General features: G+C 39.0%; 1 protein-coding gene and 1 pseudogene across 1 annotated transcript; one reads left to right on the forward strand and one right to left on the reverse strand.

Moving 5' to 3' along the window:
* Positions 1-2,165: 2,165 nt before the first annotated feature.
* On the forward strand, positions 2,166-18,734 carry LOC127436139 (isocitrate dehydrogenase [NAD] subunit alpha, mitochondrial-like). The gene is made up of 11 exons (XM_051690088.1): positions 2,166-2,270; positions 6,325-6,387; positions 11,435-11,518; positions 11,772-11,886; positions 11,984-12,171; positions 13,968-14,101; positions 14,465-14,567; positions 15,341-15,405; positions 15,531-15,615; positions 16,383-16,535; positions 18,384-18,734. The coding sequence occupies exons 1-11, from the start codon at positions 2,244-2,246 to the stop codon at positions 18,465-18,467; spliced, it is 1,101 nt and encodes a 366-aa protein (XP_051546048.1). The 5' UTR covers positions 2,166-2,243; the 3' UTR covers positions 18,468-18,734.
* A 146-nt stretch (positions 18,735-18,880) lies between these two features.
* Positions 18,881-23,425, reverse strand: LOC127435710 (long-chain-fatty-acid--CoA ligase ACSBG1-like; annotated as a pseudogene).
* Between the last annotated feature and the right edge of the window lie 2,097 nt (positions 23,426-25,522).

Consider the following 25,522-nt stretch of genomic DNA (forward strand, 5'->3'; position numbering starts at 1 on the left):
GTAGCATCATACTCAAAAAGACTTGAAGCTGTAATTGGTGCCAAAGGTGCTTCAACAAAGTATTGAGCAAAGGCTGTGAATACTTATGTACATGTGATTTTTTATTTTTAATAAATTTGCAGATATTTAAAAACAAACTTCTTTCACATTTTCATTATGGGGTATTGTTTGTAGAATTTTGAGGAAAATAATTAATTTAATCCATTTTGGAATAAGGCTGTAACATAACAAAATGTGGAAAAAGTGAATACTTTCCGGATGCACTGTATGTAATAAAGCTGTTTTGACTATTATATTCAGAATGTTTAAACAGTAGTACAATGGTACAGTATAATGAAAGCTTTGTATCTTTGCAAGTCAGTGTTGCCCAAATAAGGTACAGTAGAACACACTGTTCTGACCAAGACTTTTAAGAAAACATGGCCATCTTGTGGTCTATTTGTGCGTTGGTCTAGTGTTAGTAAGCGTGGTCAGTAAATGTACAACACAAAACATGTAACATCCAGCAAAACCTTAAAAAAAAAATGCATCCTTTAGAACTAAAAAGGTTTGTTTATATTTGAGAAAAAGTCAGACTGAAAAAAGAGGGAACATTTCTTTGCACGTTTGTGATGCTCCTGTAAAAGTGCACTTGACATCCAGTCCAGTAGGTGGAGTGTGACAAAAGGATGTGTGCTCAACATGTCAGAGCTTCTCAACTTTGCAGCTGCATGAAAAGCAGCGTGCTATTACTCAGGGTTGCCAGTGGTAATACAATACCTACTTTTGGAGAGTTTTAAAAATGTGTACTTTCAGTTATTAGAGAAAGTTATTCAAGGGCTTGATTTTTATAAAAACAAATAGATTTCAACTTATTATTTTTTTGTTGTTGTTATATGTAGGTCACATTAAAACTGACCTGTAATCGTTTCACCAGGTCTTCATCTTTAATTTTTGGTGCTTTTAAAATGCCTTTTATGTTATGTTTTAGCCTTTTCCCAGACCCAGACTTTCTATATTAAAATTCTATAATACAAATAAAAATTATCACTTGTTTAAAACTATGCCAGTCTAAACAAAGAGTAAAATAAACATAATCCATTTGAATATTTATTGAGTCAAAATTATTTAATTATCGATAAAATAAAATAAATAAAAAGACATTTTCACCTCAAATTTTTATTTTGCCCCTAATAATTTTTTGTACATTTATTTATTTTAAGTGAGTGCACTTGTTAAACATGTCGACAAAAGTGTCATTGAAGAGCATGCTTAAGATTAAATATGAGACAGGTACATCAAGTAAACAAAGAAAATTCAAGGTAAATATCACCAGTGTGCAGAGTATTTTAACTGGGCATTATTTCCAGTCATGCTGTAATTTTGCCAAATTATGCAAAAAGTGTGGAAAATATGATTTAAATGTTTGTATTTAGGATACATCAAATGTAAGCAATGAAATTAGCCCCAGGAAGACAAAGGTAATCAATTTTATAAAAAAAAAAAAAAAAATGTAATTTCCATCACAATCATTTCCATCAAAGAATTCTATTAAACACAGTACAGAATTTGACATCAGCCTCTGATGCTAGCATGTAAACCTTGGGGGTTCATTTTGACCTTTTAGGGTGGGCAATAGGTTCTCTCTTTGTCTAACCTCCCCATTAGTCTAGGTGGGGCACAGGGAAAATCCTTTAACCTGACCATGTTTGATATGTGGTGGAAATTACACTGTGGTGGGAAACATACCTTGTTGGACATTGTTAGTGCACAAAGTTTTAAAAAGTTTTTTTTATTTTATTTATATATTTATTTATTTTTTGGAACAAGAGTCTTGAAGTCTACAATGCTAAAAGTGCCCGAAGTTTAAGAAACACCCTTTAGATGGAACTGCTGGAACTATATATTCAACTTCTATTCAAATCGATAAAGTGGGCTATTATTTACATCTTCACAATTGGGAAAAAGCATTATTCATCAGACTTTGTAATGCACCGTATTTCACTGATTTAAAACATTATTGAATACACATTACATAAGTTGCATATAGATTACCAACTATAAATTAAATACTCTATACTTCTGAGTAACTTTAATCTAAGCATGCACTGACAGAGACACACAATAAAATGTACTCTGAAGGAACGCAGTTTCGTAGCCCGTCTTCTTGAGTAATATCTGGCAACCCCAGATGCTCGTAGTGGAGGATGAGACACCGGATAGCTGCGTTCAGTTAGTAGTCGCAGAAACACGGTTAGCGCAGGATGGCTGGAAACGTGTGGAGGTCAACGGTAAGGACTTTTTAAAAAATATATATGACATGCATTAAGATCACATCAGTCCATGCTCTATTATTCTTATATGAGCTTCCTGTATGAATGTAACTATATAAGAGACTGTCGCTGAAAACGTTGTGCTGCTATAGAGATGCGACAGCGGCCATGGACTGCTTGCCCTTCAACACCGGCACTCGCACTTTTAAAACATGCAACATGACTTTAACAGCCCTAAATCAAATTATCTACAAGTATATTAACAAACATGAATGAAAGATATAAAATGGCATGTTAAAGGCGCACTGGTGTCGACAAATCTCATTAGCGTCGCAGATGTTTAACACATCTGCAGTCACCATCATCACACATTACAGTGTTTAATAAACAAAAAATCAGCTAACTAATCTCGGAGGTCTGTAAGTTCTTCTTGAGAGATGCGGTATGAGGCGAGCAAATCTCAGGAAGTAAGAAGCCCATCAGTGCGGTCCGTTTACGCGTTTAGCTGCCGTGGTGATAGTCCCAAAAGATAGCAAAGCTGAGGTGGACATTAAGAAATGAATTTCGTGATACAGCTGTAAGTAAAACAGTGATTTGCAAGTGATAGGAGAACATTTAACTCCAACCAACCAACTAACTATCGCCCGCTGGATGAAGGTCACCTCTTCGGCATGTTGGCATGTCAGTTTTACCTTAGCTTTTGGTTTGTAGGCTAGATGTTGGCAATTCTTCCAGCACATATAATATATTTGTCCGAGCTGATACAAGTGATGAGGACCGCAAAAAAAATAAATAAAAATAAAAATAAAAAAAATAATTACCCTTCTATCTGAATGGGCCAAAAAGTGTTTTGTACTACACACGTTATTTTAAAGGTCACTTACACTCAAAAGCCAAAGAGCTATTTTTTTTTTTATTATTATAATTTTTTTAATTAATGTTTTTTTTATTTTTATTTTTTTTTATTTATTTTTTTTTTTGAGTGTAAGTGACTTACTTTTAAATTAATGTTTGTAGTACAAAACACTTCAATCGTGGAGAGTGGTTCCACGTGTTTCAAATACATTTTCTTAAAGCTACACTATGTATTTTTATTTTTTTTTAAACATAACAAAATGTTATTAATGAGAGAGTGCAACAAAAATCCATCTTCCAAACCATGTCTTTACCCAAATACACATTGATAAACCTATAATAATGATTTATATTTTAGAGCTGTTGGGACGGATTTACATTTTTTGCATACATACGTCATTCGCCCGTGCGTGTTGACGTCATATCCGTACGCAGTGAAAATAAGCTCCGGCTACGGTAGCGCGTGCACGGTGTGGGAGTAGCGTGAAGATGAAAGTTTGTTGTCACGACGAATGAGAAAAATTGACCATGGATCATTCAAAACGGCAAACCTCAGAGGAATCACCGGTTGTAAAAACAAAGAAACCCCGAACAGAGCAGAGTCTACAAGCAAAAAGGGAAAGCGACAGAGTCCATAATAAAACCCGAATCAACATCGGCTTGGCTTTTCAGAGGTGGCGACAACTCCTAGATCTGAAAGGATTTAAAGCGACCCAGAGATGGCTTTTTTCTTACTCAACAGTTAAGATATTTTATTGGTATGGTTTATTTATAGTTTTGTAATGTGTGTGTGTGTGTGTGTAGTGAAATGCAATAATTATACTGTAATCGGTGCAGAACGTTTCACTTGCTGGCACATGTGCGTATTTTTCTTTATAAGGCCAATAATTTATATAAATAAATCCTTTAGTCCTTGGCTTGCCAAGGACATGTGAGTCTTGAAATGATGTTGACCACTGGTTGGTAACAATGACAATCAATAAATTAGTTCCTGTCGTGGTCTATTTGGCCAGAATGTCCTGCAGTTATAAAAACATTACAACATTTGACCTTATCAGACCAGCAATCATTATGTCTAATGTTAATGAACATTGCCTAACTTTTGTAACGTAATTTATTTCAAAACATCAATTTTTCCAATAAGTCAAAACAACAGCATAAGATATGGCACTTACCTGCTCACAAGACATGTTTTCAGATATCCATCTTTTCCTTTCTTTCGTTATTTATTTGTCCATTTGCTCTGATAAGATGTCCTGTATCCATGTGTACACCGGTGCCTCGAACTACATTCATCCGCACAGAGGAGAAGAGCCGAAGCACAACTTGCGTCATTACCAAAACAATGTTCTTCCGCAAGATGCATGCAGTAATATTTTAACCACTAGAGGGACAAAAGTTACATAGTGTAGCTTTAACTTAAAATTACTACGTAATCTCAACACAAACACTTTGTATAGAAAGAACCTAGTTGAATTGGGTAAACCCAACAGAATTAGACATGTTACTTAATTCTCTTTTATTTCTTTATGGACTAACTAATGAAAGTGGATGTTAGCATGCTAAATACATGCTGGTTGGAAGCACTACAGAGTGTACCCAGAAAGCACATGTACGTCTCCAAAACGTCTGTTTTAGATGTTTTCATCTGGAAAGTATCACATTCTAATGAACATCTGCTGAACATCTTAAAAAAGATCAGATTTGCAAACATTCTAAATCATAAACATCTCAAAGACATCTGCTGGATGTCTTATTGACATCCAAGAGGAAACGTCTTTGCAGATGAGCAAACAACCTAAAAAATACATTTACCAGATGTAAACACGCATTTAAAATAGACGTCTGGGTGATATACGTGTGCTATCAGGGATAGTTTAGAAACTTTGCAGTGGTTAGCACTGCATATGCTCAATTAAACGATCATTCAATTTGATGTGTGACATCTACCTGTCCTCGTCGTTAGCTCAAGCTCCACTCTTATAATGGTAACCCCCAAACACCAACATAACATACACTTCTAAATCTCAACTTAACAAAATATTAAACACTAACAAGTATCCCCCTTTATTTTGATCATTTACTCTCCCCATCCAGTCCCACGCAAACCATGCTGGGAAATGGAAATCCCCTGCCCAGTTTCGTCAATGCTACATTACCGCCACATAAAAATATTAATGTAGTCCCAACTCAAATAGATTAAGTAAACTTCCATTTTACAAATTTTAAATGGATAGAACGCAATGAAATCATGTTCTAGAATAGTGTTGCTTTATTTTAATTTAGTGCATTTAACAAGCAGCAAAAGTATTTTTTTTTCAGTGTAAGCCACGCTTAAAATGTATTAATTTAATTGCATTACATAATACAATATCAAACACAATATCAAAGTGACAGCCGTAAACAACTGATGTTAGACCTTTTTCCAGAACCAATGTAACTTTTCTAGCCATTTTTGCAATTTTAACTTAACTTTGAAGAGTACATCTGTTGTTTTACCATTTTAAACCTAATAAACATGTTTTTGAGACAGGCTTTAATTCATACATTTAAGTGTGGCTTAAAGGTGCACTCAGTAAATGTTTCCTTGTTTTACTTCTAAAGAAATGAATTGTTATTTTGAAACATATGTATAAAATCATGACCACTCACATTAAAATGAAGACTCAGTCATATCAGTAACCTTTTAAAAGCTGTTTTATTCTACTTGGAGAGGGTCTGCACATGGGGGCTGCCATGTTAGAATCACATGACTAGCTGAATACTACTTGCTTAATCTTAGTAAACACCTTGTCTTCTGACAGTGAATAGTGAACTTCTACAATGGCATAGAGAACTGAAAACTATTTTGGTGGAATTATGCTGCATCCAAGCCACCAGGTGTCAGAGTAAAATTACTAAGTGCACCTTTAATTATCCAAATACTTTATGGGGCCATTTTGTCTGGGTAGCAGCTATTGATTTAGGCCTAAAATTCTATGGCACATCTTTCTGACCGTGCACATCATATCTGCTGTCTACTTTGAGGGGTTTGTTTCAAAAAGTATTTTTTATTGTGTTCGTAATTAGTGCCTTAAAATTTTAGACTAGTATATTTGAAGTTAAATGTTTTTAGACTTAAAGCATTATTCATGCTTTTCTGAAATTTGTAAAACAGTGTTTTTAAAACAGTTCCAGTGTTATTGATCTGTATGTCCCTTTGGGTTTGTTTCTGCAGGTGTCCCGTGTACTGGGAGCCATAAAGACTCAGACGCCACAACCCAGAACCTTCTCCAGAGGGGTAAGTTGAAATGCACGGAGACTCACTGCTGTACCAAAGTTGGTGACATGAAGTTACAAATTGTCATGTATAAGGGCCTATAGCCATAAACCATAAACTCTATGGACAACACTAGCAAATAAAGTACCATGGTATTACCACGTTTTTGGGACATTTTCCTTGGCAATACCAGGGAGATTTTTGGACATGTACCATGATAAAAGTGTGTGTAACACAACCTCACAGCAGAAGGGAAGTAGAACACAGGGAAGCGGGTTTTCCAGGCTCAGGTAAGACTTTTAATCGGCCACTTCAATGCTTTACAACTTTACAAACTTGTAAAAGCTGCTGTATGGTGCCGCCCATACAGCAGCTCGAATGGGGAAAACCCAGCGGAGGCTTGCGGGACCTCTCGTACTGCGAATAACAGGGGATCGATCCATTTGTCCCAATTGTCTAGCATCTTCGTGCACTAACTTACGAATCATGTTTTTAAGGGTTTTATTAAATCGCTCCACCAGGCCATCTGTTTGTGGATGGTAAACGCTGGTGTGGATAGATTTACTGCCCAATAATTCGTAAAGCTCTCGTAGTGTCTGTGACATAAATGTTGTGCCCTGGTCGGTGAGGATTTCTTTCAGAATCCCCACCCGGGAGATTATTTCGTTCAGTTATCAGTGCGTGCTGAGATGTTGCGCAGAGGCACTGCTTCCAGATATCGCGTTGCATAGTCCACTAGGACCAATACAAAGCAATGTCCGCGTGCTGACCGCTCTATTGTCCTGACGAGGTCCATTCCAATTCTCTCGAAGGGGACCTTGATCAGCGGAAGGGGGCGCAATGGCGCTTTTGGGGTGGCCGGTGGATTCACCAGTTGACATTCGCGGCATGCCGCACACCACCTGCGGACATCGCCGCCAATGCCTGGCCAATAAAAACGGGCTATTAGGCGGTTCAGTGTTTCTCTTTCCTCTAAATGACCCGCCATGGGTTTATAATGAGCCGCCTGGAACACCATTTCCCGACGGCTCCGCGGTATTAAGAGCTGGGTTGTATCTTCCTTTGTTTGAGCGTCCTGCGTCACTCTATACAACCGCTCTTTTATAATTGCGAAATAAGGATATGAAAGTGCGACATTCGGCTGGAGTTGTTGACCATCGATCACTCTCACTTGGTCAAAGGTGTGCTTGAGGGTTTTGTCTCATGACTGCTCCAAAGGGAAATCCCCTTCAGGAGATCCCCTGAAGATGGGAGGGGCTGCAGCCTCTCCTCCCTCACGTCATCCTGATGTGGAGCAGCCGAAGACGGCCCTGGCTCTGCCTCCCCTGCCAGAGCATCACACATTTCACATCTCATCGCTTCAGTGCAGGACCCATCCACGCATATTGCCTTTAATACATTTCTGAATTCAGGCCAATTAGTCCCAAAAATCAGCGGATGGGTGAGGCGGGAACTAACTGCAGCCTCCACTCCTGTTTTGTTCCCCGAAATTTAATCACGAGGGTCACCACAGGGTAGTTGTGAATATCCCCATGCACACACTTCACCCTTTTGGTTGTGCCCAAAGCCTCACGTTGAACCAGGCGTTGGTGGATAGTGGTTTGATTACAACCCATGTCCACCAGTGCTTGGTGAGTACCCCCCTTGACTCTTACTGGTATACGGTATGCTCCGGCCCGATCGGGGGCAGCCTGCGAAGTGTCGGGGACCCGGACCACCATCCCCAACTCAAACACAGGGTTGCGGGGATCCGGAAGTGTCCCGGATCCCCGCAACTCCAACAGACCGGCCCAGGCACCACGCCCGTACCTGCGTCGGGGACACTTCCACCTGAGGGGGAGAGCGGCGGGGCACTGTAGCTGCTGTGGGCAGTGCAAACCCTCAGCACGGGGAACTGGCTCCGGTGGCGGGACTCCTCCGCGGGGCAGGAACGGGCTCTGGGGAGAGAGCAGATTGAGAGAGAAGAGGGGAGGGGGAAGAGAATGGGAAAACATAGAGGGAGGGGAGAGAGTGTGGGAGGGCTCTTCCGCCCTTGGGTACGCCATCATCTGGTCCTCCGCCAATTGGACCGCTTATTCCAGCGATGCCGGGTGGTGACACTGGACCCATTCCGCTGTCCTCTCCGGTAGTCAACAGATCAGCTGCTCCAGCGCCACCTGGTTGATAATTCCCTCGACGCCGCGGTCCCCCGCCAGCAGCCATTTTCAGCAGGCGTATCGAAGTCGTTGGGAGAAGGCAAACAGACGGCCGGACTTTTCCAATTCCATGGACCGGAAGAGCTGTCGGTACTGTTCTGGACTTCTGCCAACCCGTTGCAGTATGGTTTTCCTTAGGACACTGTAGTCCAGGAGACTAGCTGCTGGCAGTTGTTGGGCTGCGAGTTGGGGCTCCCTGGACAACAAAAGAATGAGCCGTGCTGCCCTTTGAGCTTGCAGCCAGCCCCAGATCTCAGCAGTCCGCTCAAAGAGGTCCAGGAAGGCTTCTGGGTGGCCGCCTCCATCCGCCTCCATCTTCATGAGCATGGGTGGGGGCAAGGGGCTACTGTTGTCCGGGGTCGCAGCCGGGGCTTTCCCCTGACCTAGGAGGCTCCGGATCACCTGCCGGTCCTCTGCCTGAGCTCCAAGGATCACGTGGAACCGACGATCTTCGTCCTGTCGGAGCTCAAGCAGGGCCTGTTGGTGGGAGTGGTGTAGGCCGGTGAGGGACTTGAGGACCTCGGCCAATGGTGAGGACTCCATGAGGCGTACCGTCTTTGATCTTGATTCCTGGGTTTCGGCACCAGTGTAACACAACCTCACAGCAGAAGGGAAGCAGAACACAGGGAAGCAGGTTTTCCAGGCTCAGGTAAGACTTTTAATCGGCCACTTCAATGCTTTACAACTTTACAAACTCAGCTTCACAGGCACGAAGTTACTTAGACACATCAGCTTCACAAACACAACAGATTAAACGCAGCAGCTTCAGGAGCACCATGGCCTTCCTTTTGCCAGACTCTCTCTCTCTCTCTGCTGGTCGCGTGGCTGCTTATATGCCACTGTCGCCATGCTCACTGGAATTAGAGACAGATGTTAATCATAATCTAGCTCAGGTGCAAGCACCCTTACCACTTTCTCTCTCTCTCCGGACGGACGCTTGACCATGCCCCCGCTGCCACAGTGTGCAACAGTCTGGTTCCAGAAGTAAAAATCTATTGTGGGAATTTATTTTTAGTCATTACTTATAAAGCTTTAAAGACAGACCTACCGTTAGCACCGAGGTTGTAAATCAGTTTGTTATTTTAACTTCTTTAAAAAAATAAAAAAAAATGGTTTAATAGCAGAATTTCTGGTGAAGAGCTACACTACCCGTGATTCTGTAGGAAAACGATCAACCAATTAGAGAATTACAGCAAACAATGTGCGGCAAAAGTGCTATGCAGCACTCTCTACACACTCAAACTACTTATTTGTGAATTAATATTTTGCAATATGCTTTATATATTGATTCTGTAAAAATAAGCAACTTTGAAATTAGACTACGTCCACATTAATTTGGATAAATTTGAAAACACTTTCCATCCACACTGCCATTTTCAAACATTTCCAGAGGTTGCTCGTTCACAACGAAACATCTGAAAATGCTTAAATCCCTTTATTGTGCATTTGAAAAAAATAAAATGTAAGAAGCGTAGCCCTGTGTCATTTCCATACATATGGTCTGAAACGCAATTTACCTCGTGTTCTGCCGCTGAACAGCAATTCCGAGTAAACTTCCCATCGCCTTTGAAGGAATGCAATGTGATGGTGGTACAAAGTAGCATTTATCTTTAACAACAATATCAACATGGATAGCAGGCACAACGACGCCGCTACAACATGGTCTGCCATCTTTATTGTTTTGTGTTGAATGGATCACATTACTGGTTCAGATGACAATATAATACAATATGATTTTCGAAAATGTCTGTTTTCTCTCCACACTACAATGCGAAAATGGTGTTTTCAAATTTATCCATTTGGGAGAGTATTTTCGAAAAGCTGCATTTTCACTGGACAAAAATGCCTTCTCGGTGTGGACGGAAGGCCAAAGTGTGGTTAAATTAATGCGTTTTCAAATTAAAATATATTAGTGTGGACGTGGCTTTAGTAGATTTATATTTTTACATCGTTTTTAATTCGATAACATTGTTCACAGTGCTGCATGGGATTGTAGTACATTCCCTCATGGAAGATGTAAAGTAAAAAGTCTTGTACCTTTGTCTTTTTTGACAACTTTTCTGCTTTTAATCAAAGTTTATGTTGTGATTCGCCTCGGAGCTGGATGGTTTTGTTAATGACTCTTTAATGAAGGATTTTATGAAATTCCTATGGGAAAAATGAATGGGAAAAATACTTCCAAGACAGCTGGGGAAGTGGGTTTGCACTGTTGAGTTCTATACAAGTTTTCTTTGAAGTACCTTTGACTAAAACACAACGTAAATACTGTACATTGGTACATTAAAATGGTATGGTTATTCAGTACAATGATAAACCTGAAAGTACCATGGTATTCCCATCTAATACCATCACTCTACCATAGTATGACCCCAGTACTTTTTTGTATAAAGATTCAGTGGTTCACTATATTGCCAAAAATGCTCTCTTAATATTTATTCAACAAAATCATAAGACCTAATCACATATAGGAGTCTCAAATAAGTGTTTGAGTCTCAAACACTCTTGCAACCCGCAGAAAAAGTGGTTGTGTGGGTTTGAAGCATAATTACCTCCTCAAGGTTGCTCACTTGAAGGCGTTGGTCTTTTGGCACAACTTTCACAACATACAGTATGCACTGCAAGAACTGCCTTTGTTTTCAGTACAATGCAATGTTTCTCTTTGCCATTCTGGAGACTTTAGTTATAGCAGCCAACAAACATAGATGACCTTTGTAGAACTTTTTACAGTCAACATTTATTGTAAAATCCTCAAGTTCTTTGTCTAAGCACTCTGTTCCATAAAAAAAGCCTCAGCTAAATGTTGCCAGATTGTGATACTTGTGATCAAGTGTCCATTTAAATCTTATTTTTGTTTTGTTCTTTTATTATCACAGATTCAAACAGTAACATTAATTCCTGGAGATGGAATCGGCCCAGAGATCTCCACTGCAGTAATGAAGATATTTGAAGCAGCTAAGGTAAGTATCTATTCTATTATTCTTTTCACTTCCTGGAATGCAGCCTAGGCTGCAAGTTTCAACAAGTGCTTCATGCAGGTTTTCAGAAAGCACATGCATCAATGTTAATATTAAGCTACCATTACTGTATGTTCCTAACTCTCCTATGTGCTTCTTTCAGCCTTAGTATTAAATTTGGGTTAATATTTGCCCAAAATGTAAGTAATGCAGACGTATTAAGCTACATGAACCCTTTTTTCCCCCTCATATGCAGGCTCCTATTCAGTGGGAAGAGAGAAATGTCACTGCCATCAAAGGACCTGGAGGCAAGTGGATGATTCCTCCCGAGGCAAAAGAGTCAATGGACAAAAACAAAATTGGATTAAAAGGTAAATCTGACAACTTTGTCACATCAATTTACCACAGACCTTATAAATTCATAGTGTATTATTTCCAGCAATTAAATTTACATTTGTTATTTTCCAGGACCTTTGAAAACACCAATTGCTGCTGGCCACCCATCCATGAACCTGCTGCTAAGGAAGACCTTTGACCTTTATGCTAATGTGCGTCCTTGCGTGTCCATCGAGGGCTATAAGACACCGTACACTGATGTGGACCTGGTCACTATCCGAGAAAACACAGAAGGAGAATACAGTGGCATTGAACATGTGGTATGTATTCGTAGCCATCTATATTTTATACTAATTAACCAGAAACACTTATCCAACCTTTCAAACCAGGGTTAGTCATTCTGATTCAGATTTCTTCTTTAGTGATCTAGATGTTTTTAGACCACCAAGCCCTCTAAAGCAAGGAGGTCTATAATACCTGGAGAAAACATACATTAGCATTTCCATACATCTCAATTGCAGTATATTATTCAATTTCATGCTTCAAAGAGCCCTTCAAAAATCGGTCAGTGGAAAAACATGTGCTATAATTAGGGCTGTCGATTTAATGAGTTAATTTAGTGCGATTTTAATTATTATTATTATTATGCAATTAATCATGTCCCCGGCCTATAATAAGGAAGAATTATTCCCATCATCTGAGCAATTCAAGCTTGAATTACCACCTGTTTTCAGCAGGGGGCAGTAGGTGAAACTCCAGTCTGGTAGGCAACGCATAAATGTACTTGGAACAAATCACATTCAGGCTTGCTTGACACTTGAGACAGCACAAGATGAGGACACATTCTTGCGTTCAAAAAGAGCTGGACGGAGCACAATTCAGGGATCCCGCGACGTGTTTTTCTAAGTTTCAAACTATGTTTAACTTGACACAGCGACTTAAAAACGGTAAGTTTGTGACACCACGCAACTAAAGTGAGACGCTCCACATGTGTTCGTTGACATGTCCTTTGAAAAGCCCTTATAATAAATCTATCTTGGACAGACTGATGAATTCAATTACAAAATTGAGTGCTGTGAACTGTAGGCCAATGATATGCTTCTGTTCAATAATATGGAAATAATCAACATATTGCCTTCTAAAGCCACTTTTTGTATTGTTTTATCAATGCTTGCCTCGTCTGCTACAATAATGTAATGCATTTTAATTATCTGAATTATTTATAAAATATTTTATATTCATCATTTTTTTTTATGTAACCATTTATATTTATTATATATATATATATATATAAACGTATATGTAAAACGTATATGTATGTATGTATTGAACTATTTTTATTCCAAATATTTATATATGCGATTAATTGCGATTTTAATTGATTGACAGCCCTAATGTATAATATAATTAAATATTTGCTATTTGTATGCTATTTTTGTCAGAATAGATATATACGCCATCAATATAGAAAGATGCTTTTTGCCCCCAGAATGGTGTAGTTACAGCATCTACTAGCAGGGGCGAACTGGACCATCCTAAGCAGCCAAACTCTGACCCCTTGCTCTAAAGGTCAATAGGAAGACCTTTGTGCAGTAAGCCATTCAGCTGCTGGATAGAGGCGGCACAAAGTATTTTCTATTGCCATCAGCACCTGTGCTATCTAATGCTGTCTTGACCAGTTTCTCACGCAGTGATAGCGGGAATTCAGTGGGCACACAGCTCTTATTTCAGTGCTGTTTATTCTGTAGGTAGGTGCCACACTACTGCCGTAAATCAGTTTTCTCTGGTCCCACTCCATAGTGTTTCAAAGCATTATGTGGAAAGACATTCGGGTTATCACATTCCATTCATGCAATCTTCCCTTTGTCTGTATGTACAGCTGTGAGCTACTTTATAAATATAGATCAAGACCACAACATGAAACTTTTGATGCAAAACCTGAATCTGTAGAAATGGTCATATCTTGCCCCTATGTGTAAACTAGCCCATTCCTATTTGCTGAAACCTACACATGATCCTGTCAAGATAACAATTTGGCTGACAGAAAATGTTTTTGGTTGTGTTCGTCTATATGGTGTATTATCTTAATTGTGTTTCTTATGTTGCTTTCTATCAGATCGTGGATGGAGTGGTGCAAAGTATTAAGCTGATCACAGAGGACGCCAGCCGACGCATTGCTGAGTACGCATTCGAGTACGCCAAGAACAACCAAAGAAACAGTGTCACGGCAGTCCACAAAGCCAACATCATGTGAGTTTCTCCTAGAAAAGTAATATTTTCTGATGTAAAGCATATATCATAAATCATATTCTTTGTAGCTACTGTTAACCTATATGAATAATAATTTAATCTCTTTAAGGGACTGAGAAATGTATTAGTGTCATTTTCTTCAGAGGACATGCAATAATACATTTTTGTCATGTTTATTATGGTTTTAAACTTAAAAAAACGTAAAATGTAAACACTATAATTGATTTGTTTGATCCAAAGATGTTTAAACAGGAGTTTGTTCTGGTAACAAATGTCTTGTTGGATCTAATACAGAATAAAATTCACATTCAGGTTCGTTTTAAGAAAGAATAATGCTAAACTCAGTGATTACCTGTCCCATAGGCGCATGTCTGATGGTCTGTTCCTGCGGAAGTGCAGAGAGGTTGCTGAGAATTTCAAGGATGTCAAATTCACCGAGATGTACCTGGATACAGTTTGTCTCAATGTACTTATCCGTCTTTATTCATTTACCACTGTTTGTTTCTGTTAGAACCATCTCACATGATGAAGATAGATGATATCTAAACTAGGATCTCATAACAAAACAATTATGTACTCATCATTTACTCACTCTTATGCCATCCCAGTTGACAAACAAAGATTTTTAGAAGAATATCTCAGCTCTGTAGGTCCATACAATGCAACTGAATGGTGACCAAAACTTTGAAGGTCCAAAAAGCATATAAAAGTAATCCAGATGACTCCAGTGGTTAAATCTATATCTTCAGAAGCAATATTATAGGTGTGGATGAGAATCAGATATTAATATTTAAGTCCTTTTTACTATAAATTCTCCTCCCTGCCCAGTACGGGGTGTATGCACAAAGAACATGAATCGCCAAAAACAAAAGAAGAATGTGAAAGTGATTGTGGAGATTGATATTAAAAAAAAGACTTAAATATTGATCAGTTTCTCACAGATCAATACTTATCATATCACTTCTGAAGATATGGATTTAACCACTGGAGTCTTATGGATTACTTTTATGCTGCCTTTATATGCTTTCTGGAGCTTCAAAGTTCAGGCCACCATTCATTTGCATTGTATGGACATATTCATATTTTCTTCTAAAAATCTTTGTTTGTGTTCTGTAGAAGAAAGAAAGTCATACACATCTGGGATAGCATTAAGGTGAGTAAATTATAAGAGAATCAATTTTCATTCTTGGGTGAACTATCCCTTTAACTTTTGTCCTTGTGTTGCAATTCATCCACTAGATGGTGCAAGATCCCTCTCAATTTGATGTGCTTGTAATGCCAAACCTTTATGGTGACATCTTGAGGTGAGTTTATCATCTGTCTATAAAGCAACACTAATAATGTTAGAGCACAATTATATGTGATTTGGTTATCTTCAAGATCCAACTCTCACCATCCACTGATTTGGACTGGGATGTTTGTGTTTCAGTGATTTATGTGCTGGGTTGATTGGTGGTCTTGGGGTCACTCCCAGTGGGAACATCGGAGCCAATGGTGTTGCCATATTTGAATCGGTGTGTGTTGGACTCTGTTACTTTAGGTTGCTTTCACACTAGCACTTTTGGTGTGCATCCGGGATCGAATGACATCAAAGTTCAGTTTGTTTGGATAATGTGAACGCTGTTTTCAGAACTTGGGTGCACAACGGTGAAGAGCACCCGGGTCTGCTTGAAAACGTGGTCTGGGGTACGTTTCATATGAACTCTGATACAGTTCGCTACTGATATGAATGCAATCTTACCAAATCACAGAAGTGTGATGACGTATAATTCACGTCTTTACAGACTCCCATTCGCAGTTATTATGGTATGTTGCATTTCTCATTCCTGCTTGTTTTCAAATAAATCCCCTTTATACAGCAGCTCACGTTCTTCACATCTCTTGCAATGCATCTGCGGGAGACAACCACAAGTGTTGTTCTATGCATGGCAAGTTTTCATGGTAAATCGAAAGAGACAAACTTGAATACTTCACTTAACACAGTGAGGTTTTCTCGAGTTGCTACCTAGTTACGGTGGTAAACAGCTGCCGCTTGTACTCACGTTGATGACGTAATCGGATTGCGGTTCAGACCCAAATAATATAATGTGAACTGAGACCAGCCTGGGCAGCGGGAGGGGGAGGAAACGAACTCTGGTTCAGTCCAAGCAATCTAACCAAGTGTGAAAGCACCCTTAAAGTCTCTGAGTCTTATGGCATTTCCATATAGAATAATTCATGTTTTTATTTTGCACATGTAATATGTGAGTCATTCAAATGACCTTGCACCTTGTTGTGTCAGGTACATGGAACTGCCCCTGATATTGCAGGCAAAGACCTGGCAAACCCCACCGCTCTTTTGTTAAGTGCAGTCATGATGCTGCGCCACATGGGACTCCACAGTTACGCTAAAAAGATTGAGACTGCCTGCTTTGACACCATACGGGACAAGAAGGTAAGATGTGCTAAATCACTAGGAATGTTAGGACAATAATTAGGAGGCAAGTATGATACTGGCTTTCAGTGTGTGTGTGTGTGTGTGTGTGCGTGTGTGTGTGTATGTATACACAGTGCATCCGGAAAGTAGTCACAGCGCTTCACTTTTTCCACATTTTATGTTACAGCCTTATTCCAAAATGGATTAAATTCATTATTTTCCTCAAAATTCTACAAACAATACCCCATAATGACAATGTGAAAGAAGTCTGTTTGAAATCTTTTCAAATTTATAAAAAAAAAAACACATGTACATAAGTATTCACAGCCTTTGCTCAATACTTTGTTGAAGCACCTTTGGCACCAATTACAGCTTCAAGTCTTTTTGAGTATGATGCTACAAGCTTGGCACACCTATTTTTGGGCAGTTTCTCCCATTCTTCTTTGCAGGACCTCTCAAGCTCCATCAGGTTGGATGGAGAGCATCGGTGCACATTTTCAGATCTCTCCAGAGATGTTCAATCGAGTTCAAGTCTGGGCTCTGGCTGGGCCACTCAAGGACATTCACAGAGTTGTCCCGGAGCCACTCCTTTGTTATCTTACCCAGTCTGAGGTCCAGAGCGCTCTGGAACAGGTTTTCATCAAGGATGTCTCTGTACATTGCTGCATTCATCTTTCCCTCGATCCTGACTAGTCTCCCAATTCCTGCTGCTGAAAAACATCCCCACAGCATGATGTTGCCACCACCATGCTTCACTGTAGGGATGGTTTTGGCCAGGTGATGAGCGGTGCCTGGTTTCCTCCAGACATGACGCTTGCCATTCAGGCCAAAGAGTTCAATCTTTGTTTCTCATGGTCTGAGAGTCCTTCAGGTGCCTTTTGGCAAACTCCAGGCGGACTGTCATGTGCCTTTTACTGAGGAGTGGCTTCCGTCTGGCCACTCTACCATACAGGCTTGATTGGTGGAGTGCTGCAGAGATGGTTGTTCTTCTGGAAGGTTCTCCTCTCTCCACAGAGAAATGCTGGAGCTCTGTCAGAGTGACCATCGGGTTCTTGGTCACCTCCCTGACTAAGGCCCTTCTCCCCCGATCGCTCAGTTTGGCCAGGCGGCCAGCTCTAGGAAGAGTCCTGGTGGTTCCAAACTTCTTCCATTTACGGATGATGGAGGCCACTGTGCACATTGGGACCTTCAATGCTGCAGAAATTTTTCTGTACCCTTCCCCAGATCTGTGCCTCGATACAATCCTGTCTCGGAGGTCTACAGACAATTCCTTGGACTTCATGGCTTAGTTTGTGCCCTGACATGCACTGTTAACTGTGGGACCTTATATAGACAGGTGTGTGCCTTTCCAAATGATGTCCAATCAACTGAATTTACCACAGGTGGACTCCAATCAAGTTGTAGAAACATCTCAAGGATGATCAGTGGAAACAGGATGCACCTGAGCTCAATTTTGAGTGTCATGGCAAAGGCTGTGAATACTTATGTACATGTGATTTTTTTTTTATTTTTTTTTTTTATTTTTCTTTTTTTTTTCTTTTTTTCATTTTAATAAATTTGCAAAGATTTCAAACAAACTTCTTTCATGTTGTCATTATGGGGTATTGTTTGTAGAATTTTGAGGAAAATAATGAATTTAATCCATTTTGGAATAAGGCTGTAACATAACAAAATGTGGAAAAAGTGAAGCGCTGTGAATACTTTCCGGATGCACTGTACATATAGCATACATATGGTTTCAGTTGGTTTTACATTTTATTGTAAATTGTAAACGATTGCACACAGGTTTTACACACATACATGCATATTCATTGTTACTGAATGAGACTAACAAAACATCTGTCTTCCTGTATTTCTATATTTCAGGTTTTGACCAAAGACCTGGGTGGAAACTCAAAGTGCTCCGAGTTTACAGCTGATATCTGCAAAAGAGTGCAGGACATGGAGTGATGTTATGGCTTTTTCTAATGTTAATGGGAACATTAATGTTAATTGGAATCTCATGCCCAAAGAACAGACACTCAAAAATATTAAATGAACATTCGTATCATTCTCATATCTACGCACAATTCTACTATAAATGTCTATGTATTTTTTTCTGTAAAATAACAAAGCGCAGTCTTAACCTCTTGCCCTATGGCGATTGTATTTGTGAGCTGTTTTAATCTGTCACGAAAGAAACGCATAATCTATAATATACTGTATTTATTGACTGGACATTGGTTTAATTTTATTTCAAAATAATTCAGCTATTCTGCTATGTGGTTAATGACAGACATTACCTTGTCCAAATTTGGAGATCATATACATAAAAATTACTTTGAGTGATTTTGTGTTTTGGTTAAAAGAGTCATCAATCTCATTACAAAGTAAACATACACTTGTCATTTTCATGTATGCTTTAAATAGCTTTTACATCAGCTATAAAGTTTGCATTTTGGTTTAGCATGATCAAAATAACTTTTGTTTTAAAAGCTATAATTTTAAAACACACATTCACATTCTGACTTTACTGTTTGTTTTGTGATAGCGGTTAAAAAATGTAAGGCACTTAGTATAATTAGATGGAAAAGCATATAAAGGAGGTGGGTTTTCTATTATATCACTATTGTTAAAATGGTAAAAAGCAAGTGTCTTTTACATAATAGAGATGTAATGGGTTTGGATGTATTCTATTCTCTGTAAAAATTCTCTATTTTACTGTAATACATCTGCAGCACCACTGGGTGGTGTAACTTCATGGTAGGTCCTGAAAAGAGATAGGTAAATTATGTTTCTTTGAGTCCAGGAGGTGTATACTAATCAGTTAAAGGAATGATCCGGGTTCAATACAAGTTATGCTTTATCAGCAAAGAAAATTATTTTTGTTCATCCCTCAGTTTATAAAATGCACTTAAAATGAAAGTCTATAGGGCAAGGCCTTCTGGAGGGTTTAAAAGAAGAAATACACAGCTTATACTTTTATATATATATATATATATATATATATATATATATATATATATATATATATATTTATATAAAAGCATTTATTAATTATTCCTTACACAAATGTGTGTTTAGTTGAGGTGAAGTCTAAATTAGTTGCTCTGAACAGGTGGGTCGCAAGTCCGATTTGATAGGGTCACTGACAGAAGGGAAATACGATGCTAAATGTAAGCAAATTAATGCAACTAACATAATCATATACACAGATGAGCCAAAACATTATGACCACCTGCCTAATATGCTGTTGGTCTTCAGTGTGCTGCCAAAACAGTACCGACCTGCCAAGGCATGGATTCTACAAGACCCCTGAAGTTGTCCTGTGGTATCTGGCACCAAGATATTAGCAGCAGATCCTTCAAGTCCTGTAAGTTGCGAGGTGGAGCCGCAGTGGATTGGACTTGTTGGTCCAGCACATCCCACAGATGCTCAATCGGATTGAGATCTGGGGAATTTGGAGGCCAGGGCAACACCTTGATCATGTTCTTCAAACCATTCCCGAACAATGTATGCAGTGTGGCAGGGCGCATTATCCTGATGAAAAAGGCCACTGCCATCAGGGAATACCATTGCCACGAAGGGGTGTACCTGGTCTGCAACTATGTTTAGGTAGGTGGCACATGTCAAATTGACGTCCACATGAATGGCCAGACTCAGGGTTTCCCAGCAGAACATTGCCCAGAGCATCAAACTCCTTCCACCGGCTTGTCATCTTTCCACAGTGCATCCTGGTGCCATCACTTCCCCAGGTAAATGGCACGCATTTACACAGACATCCACATGATGTAAAAGAAAAACGGGACTCATCAGACCAGGCGACCTTCTTCCACTGCTCCAAGGTCCAGTTCCAATGCTCGCAAGCCCATTGTAGGCACTTTCAAGCCTCATCATGGGCACTCTGACCGGTCTGCGTCTCCGCAGCCCCTTACCCAGCAGGGTGTGATACACTGTGTGTTGTGACACATTCCTCCCGTAACATCATTCAAATTTTCTGTGACTTGTGCCACAGTAGACCTTCTGTCGGTTCAGACCAGACAGGATAGCCTTCGTTGTCCTCGCGCATCGATGAGCCTTAAGCGCCCAACACCCTGTTGCAGGATTGTGGTTTGTTCCTCCTTGGACCACTGCTGGTAGGTGCTCACCACTGCTGATCAGGAGCAACCCACAAGCCTTGCTGTTTAAGAGATGCTCTGACCCAGTCATCTGGCCATAACAATTTGGCCCTTGTCAATGTCTCTCAGGTCTTTACTCCTGCCCATTTCTTGTGCATTCAACACGTTGACTATGAGAACTGATTGTTTGCTTACCATCTAATCTACCCAGACCTTGACATGTGGCCTTGTTAGGAGATGATCAACGTTATTCGCTTCACCTGTGAGTGGTTATAATGTTTTGCTCATCGTGTATAGTTAGGTGTATAGTTAGGAAAGCAAAATAGGCTTATCAACTGTTAACAGAGTAGAAAAAAAATGCTTTCCATGTCTTTTGTTGTTGACGTGAAAGGCCGTGCAGCTGTACATCATTTTGGCGCATTTACTGTCTTTACATGGTCATGACTTTATACAGGTTATTAAATGATAAGACAAAGTCTTATGGCCATACTTTCGAAACAGTGTGTATCTTAATGTTTATTCTGGTGCAATAGCCGTTGATAGTGCTTCACTTGTATCGAACCTGGAACATTCTTTTAAATCTCTATAGAAGTGTTCAGTGTTCACAGTACTCACCAAGTTCAACAACTGAGAAATCCTTTCCTAATATGGTCAATTTTTGAATATGCTGGGCGTTGAACATTGCTCGAGTTGACTCGTGCTATACCTTCTTCAATAGACTGGTACACCAGCTTGTCTTTTCCTCCAATGATGTCTGACACTTTCATTGCTTGGCTACCGAGCCGCTGACAGTATTCCACAGCCTCTAAACTTAGAATGTCAGTGGGCTTCATAGTTTCTGGATTGGTTGTGCACTAGCCAAGGAAAAAAAATACGTTTGAATGGGTTTTGGAGGTTTTGGTTTCAGATATTCTCTATAGGCATAGTTTACCTTTAGTGTTAGCAGCAAGGAAAGACATTTTATCTTGTCTCCTATGAGAATTGCATTGCTGATGAATGGCAGTTCTTGTTTTACAGCATCTCCTATAGGAAGAGGGGGAATATTCTCTCCTCCAGCAGTGATTATGAGCTCTGAATGGAAAGAGACAAGGACACAATGACCTAAAAGTGTGCTTCACAATGGTGCCATTTTGAAGCCGCAAGGTGTTGAATGCAGCGTTGAAATAGGTGTGCATGAAAATGCATACATTGCAGAAAAAGTGGAACTTACCATATACTAAAACATTCTGAAAGTCAATTTTTAAAATCAACTTTTGAATCAAATTGCTATGCTGATTATTAGATTTAAAGCATTTCACACATGGTCTCAAACATTCAGACCCCATTGTATATAGGGATTTAAATAATGCTCTATTTTATTACCTTTTATTCTTCCGGTGATATAAAGAAAGCCGTCTTTATCTACCTTTCCCAAGTCTCCAGAGTGGAGCCACCCATCTTCATCCAAAGCCTTTTTGTTTTATCCTCCAAGTTCAGGGAGCCCATAAAGACATTACAACCCCAGAAACACACTTCTCCAATGCCTTCAGCATCTATGTTTGCTAGTTTATATCTGCAGCCTGGAACCACCTTACTACAACTACAAGTTATGGGATACTGTTAAAGAGTGAACCTAATGATTATTAAGCCTTAGTACCTTTTATTTTAAAATGTTCAAAGCTCATGTTGTTTCTTTGTTTCTTTTACTACGCAGTAGAAAACTGACAAAATATTCTCTTAGGTCAATCAGCCTGGTTCTCTTTAAAATATGGCCCACTCTTATTTGGATCACCTAATTACCTAATAAAGGAATAGTTAATCTAAAAATTAAACTTCTTTCATTATTTACTCAAGTCTTTGTATGGACTACTTTTATATTGTTTTTTTGTTCTTTTTGGAGCTTCAAAGTTTTAGTCACCATTCATTTGCATTGTATGGACCTACAGAGCTGAAATATTCTTGTAAAAAAACCTTTGCTTGGGTTCTGCAGACAAAAAGAAAGCCATACACATCTGGGATGGCATGAGGGTAAGTAAATGATTAAATAATTTTCATTTTTGGATGAACTATCCCTTTAAGTGAGCAGTATTAAGCTGGTCATGTGATCCTAACATGCCAGCCCCAATGAGGGGACCCTCTCCATGTAGAATTAAACATGTGAGAGTTTATGATTTTATACATGTTTCAAAATTACAATCAATTTAATTACGAGTGCTAAACTTAGTGGTAAAAAAATAAAAAAAAACCTAAACACATAAAGGCTTACCTTAGAAATCGGTATGCTTTTGGGCTAGACATAAAGTGTTTTCCTGTGCTTTCACTCATGCCATAGGCCTCATACAGCCATATATTGAGACCGAGGAAGAATTTAAGGGTTTTGCTTCCAAGAGGTGCTGCTCCTGAAAAGAACTTCTCACAGCAGGAGAAGCTCGGTTCAGCACGATGCCTCTGCATGACCAAACTGTCTGCAAGGTTAAAGAGAAATGACTTCTCCTCATCCCTATAATAAAAACAATAATCATGAGATCAAGAAAAGAGATTAAATAACTTAAATGTAACATACTAACAATTGTCTACTGAAAATATTTTAAAAGGTACAGGGTTAGGTCTTGTTATATCAACAGCATACTTAGTAAGCCTTTGATTAGCTTCCAAGCTAACAGATGTGGCCCATGCCACCAGTTTCCTCTTGATGTATCCACACTGTGAAATTCCTTCCTTGATTTTTTCCATAATTTTCTCCAAAACGCGTGGAATACCCATGTGGGAAGAGGGGGTCGCCTCTCTTAGAGTGTCTATTAAACTTCCCTGAACAGGGATGTAAAAGTCCATGTCAACAACAGAGTAAGGCAATAAATTCTACACACTAATTGATTAGAACACCAGTAACATTATCTTTAACCTCCTGAAACCTCGCATCCAAATATGTGGACATTACGTTTTGGCTTCGCTATAGGCTGTGCATAATTTAATTTAATTTAAACCAACTGATCTCAGTTCAGGAGACTCTAGGCTGTCATTAAAGGGTTAAACTTTTGATGCACAGTGTCATGTGACAAAACAACATGGCGCCGATCACAGCTGAGTTTGTCTTTGGGAGAAATGACAACAAAACTACATCTGGTAAGAAACCTAATTAAGTTTTTACATTAAAACCTGTTTGAGTCAAAAGAGAAGAGTCTCTAGTTTCATCCGATATGCCATTTAAAAATTTTTATCGATTTATTGTAAAACCACATGCTGTTAAACAAAATTACCACATACGTGGACTATAGGCTTTCCTTAAAATAACCTATATTCACTGTGAATTAACACATTGAGAATTAACGGATGAATCCAAAAGCTGGAAAATGTTTCTCTCAGAGGCTGTATATGGCTTTAGGATGCAAATAAGCTGCATTTCAAACTGTTCTGAGACCAGTGCAGACAGACAGCACACTGGAGGTTAAGTCATTCACTAAATAGGGAGCAAGGGAGCATCCTATAGCTTTCCTATGCAGCCAAGTGCATTCACTCCTAACATCCGACCAAAAGTTCAGTTTGAGGCTGCAGATGATGCTTGGACCACTCAACATGTTTGGCAGACATGGGATAATGGTAATCAGTAGATAGATTCAGAATTTATAATGTATGATTTTAATTTAACATGGTTGGCAGTGATTGGATGATGCTGGCCATTACTTTGAATTATTTATGCTAATTTCTGATGTATTGTCTGCAACATTTTAAAAACATTAATAACCAACACTCCTGGAAACATAATAAGCAATCTGATAAAAATAAAAACAATTAAAAAAACGGACTTTCTATAGCTTGGTATTATTTAACATTTCACAACTTATTCTCACTGTCCACATATGTGGACATAATTTTTTTGAAAAACTATTTGGTCTAAAAAAACATTTGTGCGGAGTTTGCAAATTTTCTGTATGCACAGAATACCCGGAAGACCTACAGTACTACGTTTGTCAAAATACTGTTTGCAGTATACATCAGGCGCATTGCGTGGAGTACTGTATCCTACAATGCAATGCACTTAACATTCCATTTCCAGTTATGACAAATGTCAGAATTACCATATTTACAAGTTTACGGCTTTTAAAAGCCGTTCACATCTCTGTAGAACTGGTAATTTCAAGTTGTAAACAAAGTCTTTACAGACTCCCAAAGGATCAGACATTTTTACAATAAATGCAATGCAAATGAAGTTTTTATTTCATATATGATAACTGGACGCCACTGAATCAGACATGCAACATGATGGGGACATATTTAAACAATGTAGCTAATAATTGAAAATGTATAATTGCATAATGCATATTGTTTTGCATTCTAGATTTAAAAAAATAGTAGGGAGTATCAAGTATATACTGTGCAGTATGCAGTACTTTCCAATAAAATATGGCATTACAATAATATCCACTCTATATGGCTTACGTTATCATGACTGATCATCGCTCCTTCCGGGGTGCCAGTAGTCCCAGAGGTGTAAATATGTATGTAACACTGATTGGCTTTCTGGCTTTTGATGATGTCATCTAGTTCTTGGTCAGAAACTTCCAGCCCTAGTCCCATAAACTCCTCCCACTGTCCAAAGACAACAGATGTTCTGGTAATATTTGGGGAAACAATGGTAATTTAAACTCTATATATGGACACACTCACCGAATAGAGATTGGGCAACTTCTCCTGCAAAGATCCAGAATACTATGGCTACTTACTTATGACTACAGAATACTATGAACATACTTGTACTATGGCTTTTAAACGTGGCAGATTATCCTGTACCTAACAAGAAAAAAAATAAAAATAAAAAATAAAAAATTTGCCTACAAATCAGGTGTTCATAGTATGTTCCATGAGAAAATAAAGGATACCAAATGTACCTGAAAAATCTTATCCAGTTACTTTTGATTTTCCACAACAATG

This window comes from Myxocyprinus asiaticus, chromosome 46 (genome assembly GCF_019703515.2).
Source record: "Myxocyprinus asiaticus isolate MX2 ecotype Aquarium Trade chromosome 46, UBuf_Myxa_2, whole genome shotgun sequence".
NCBI classification, from domain to species: Eukaryota; Metazoa; Chordata; class Actinopteri; order Cypriniformes; family Catostomidae; genus Myxocyprinus; species Myxocyprinus asiaticus.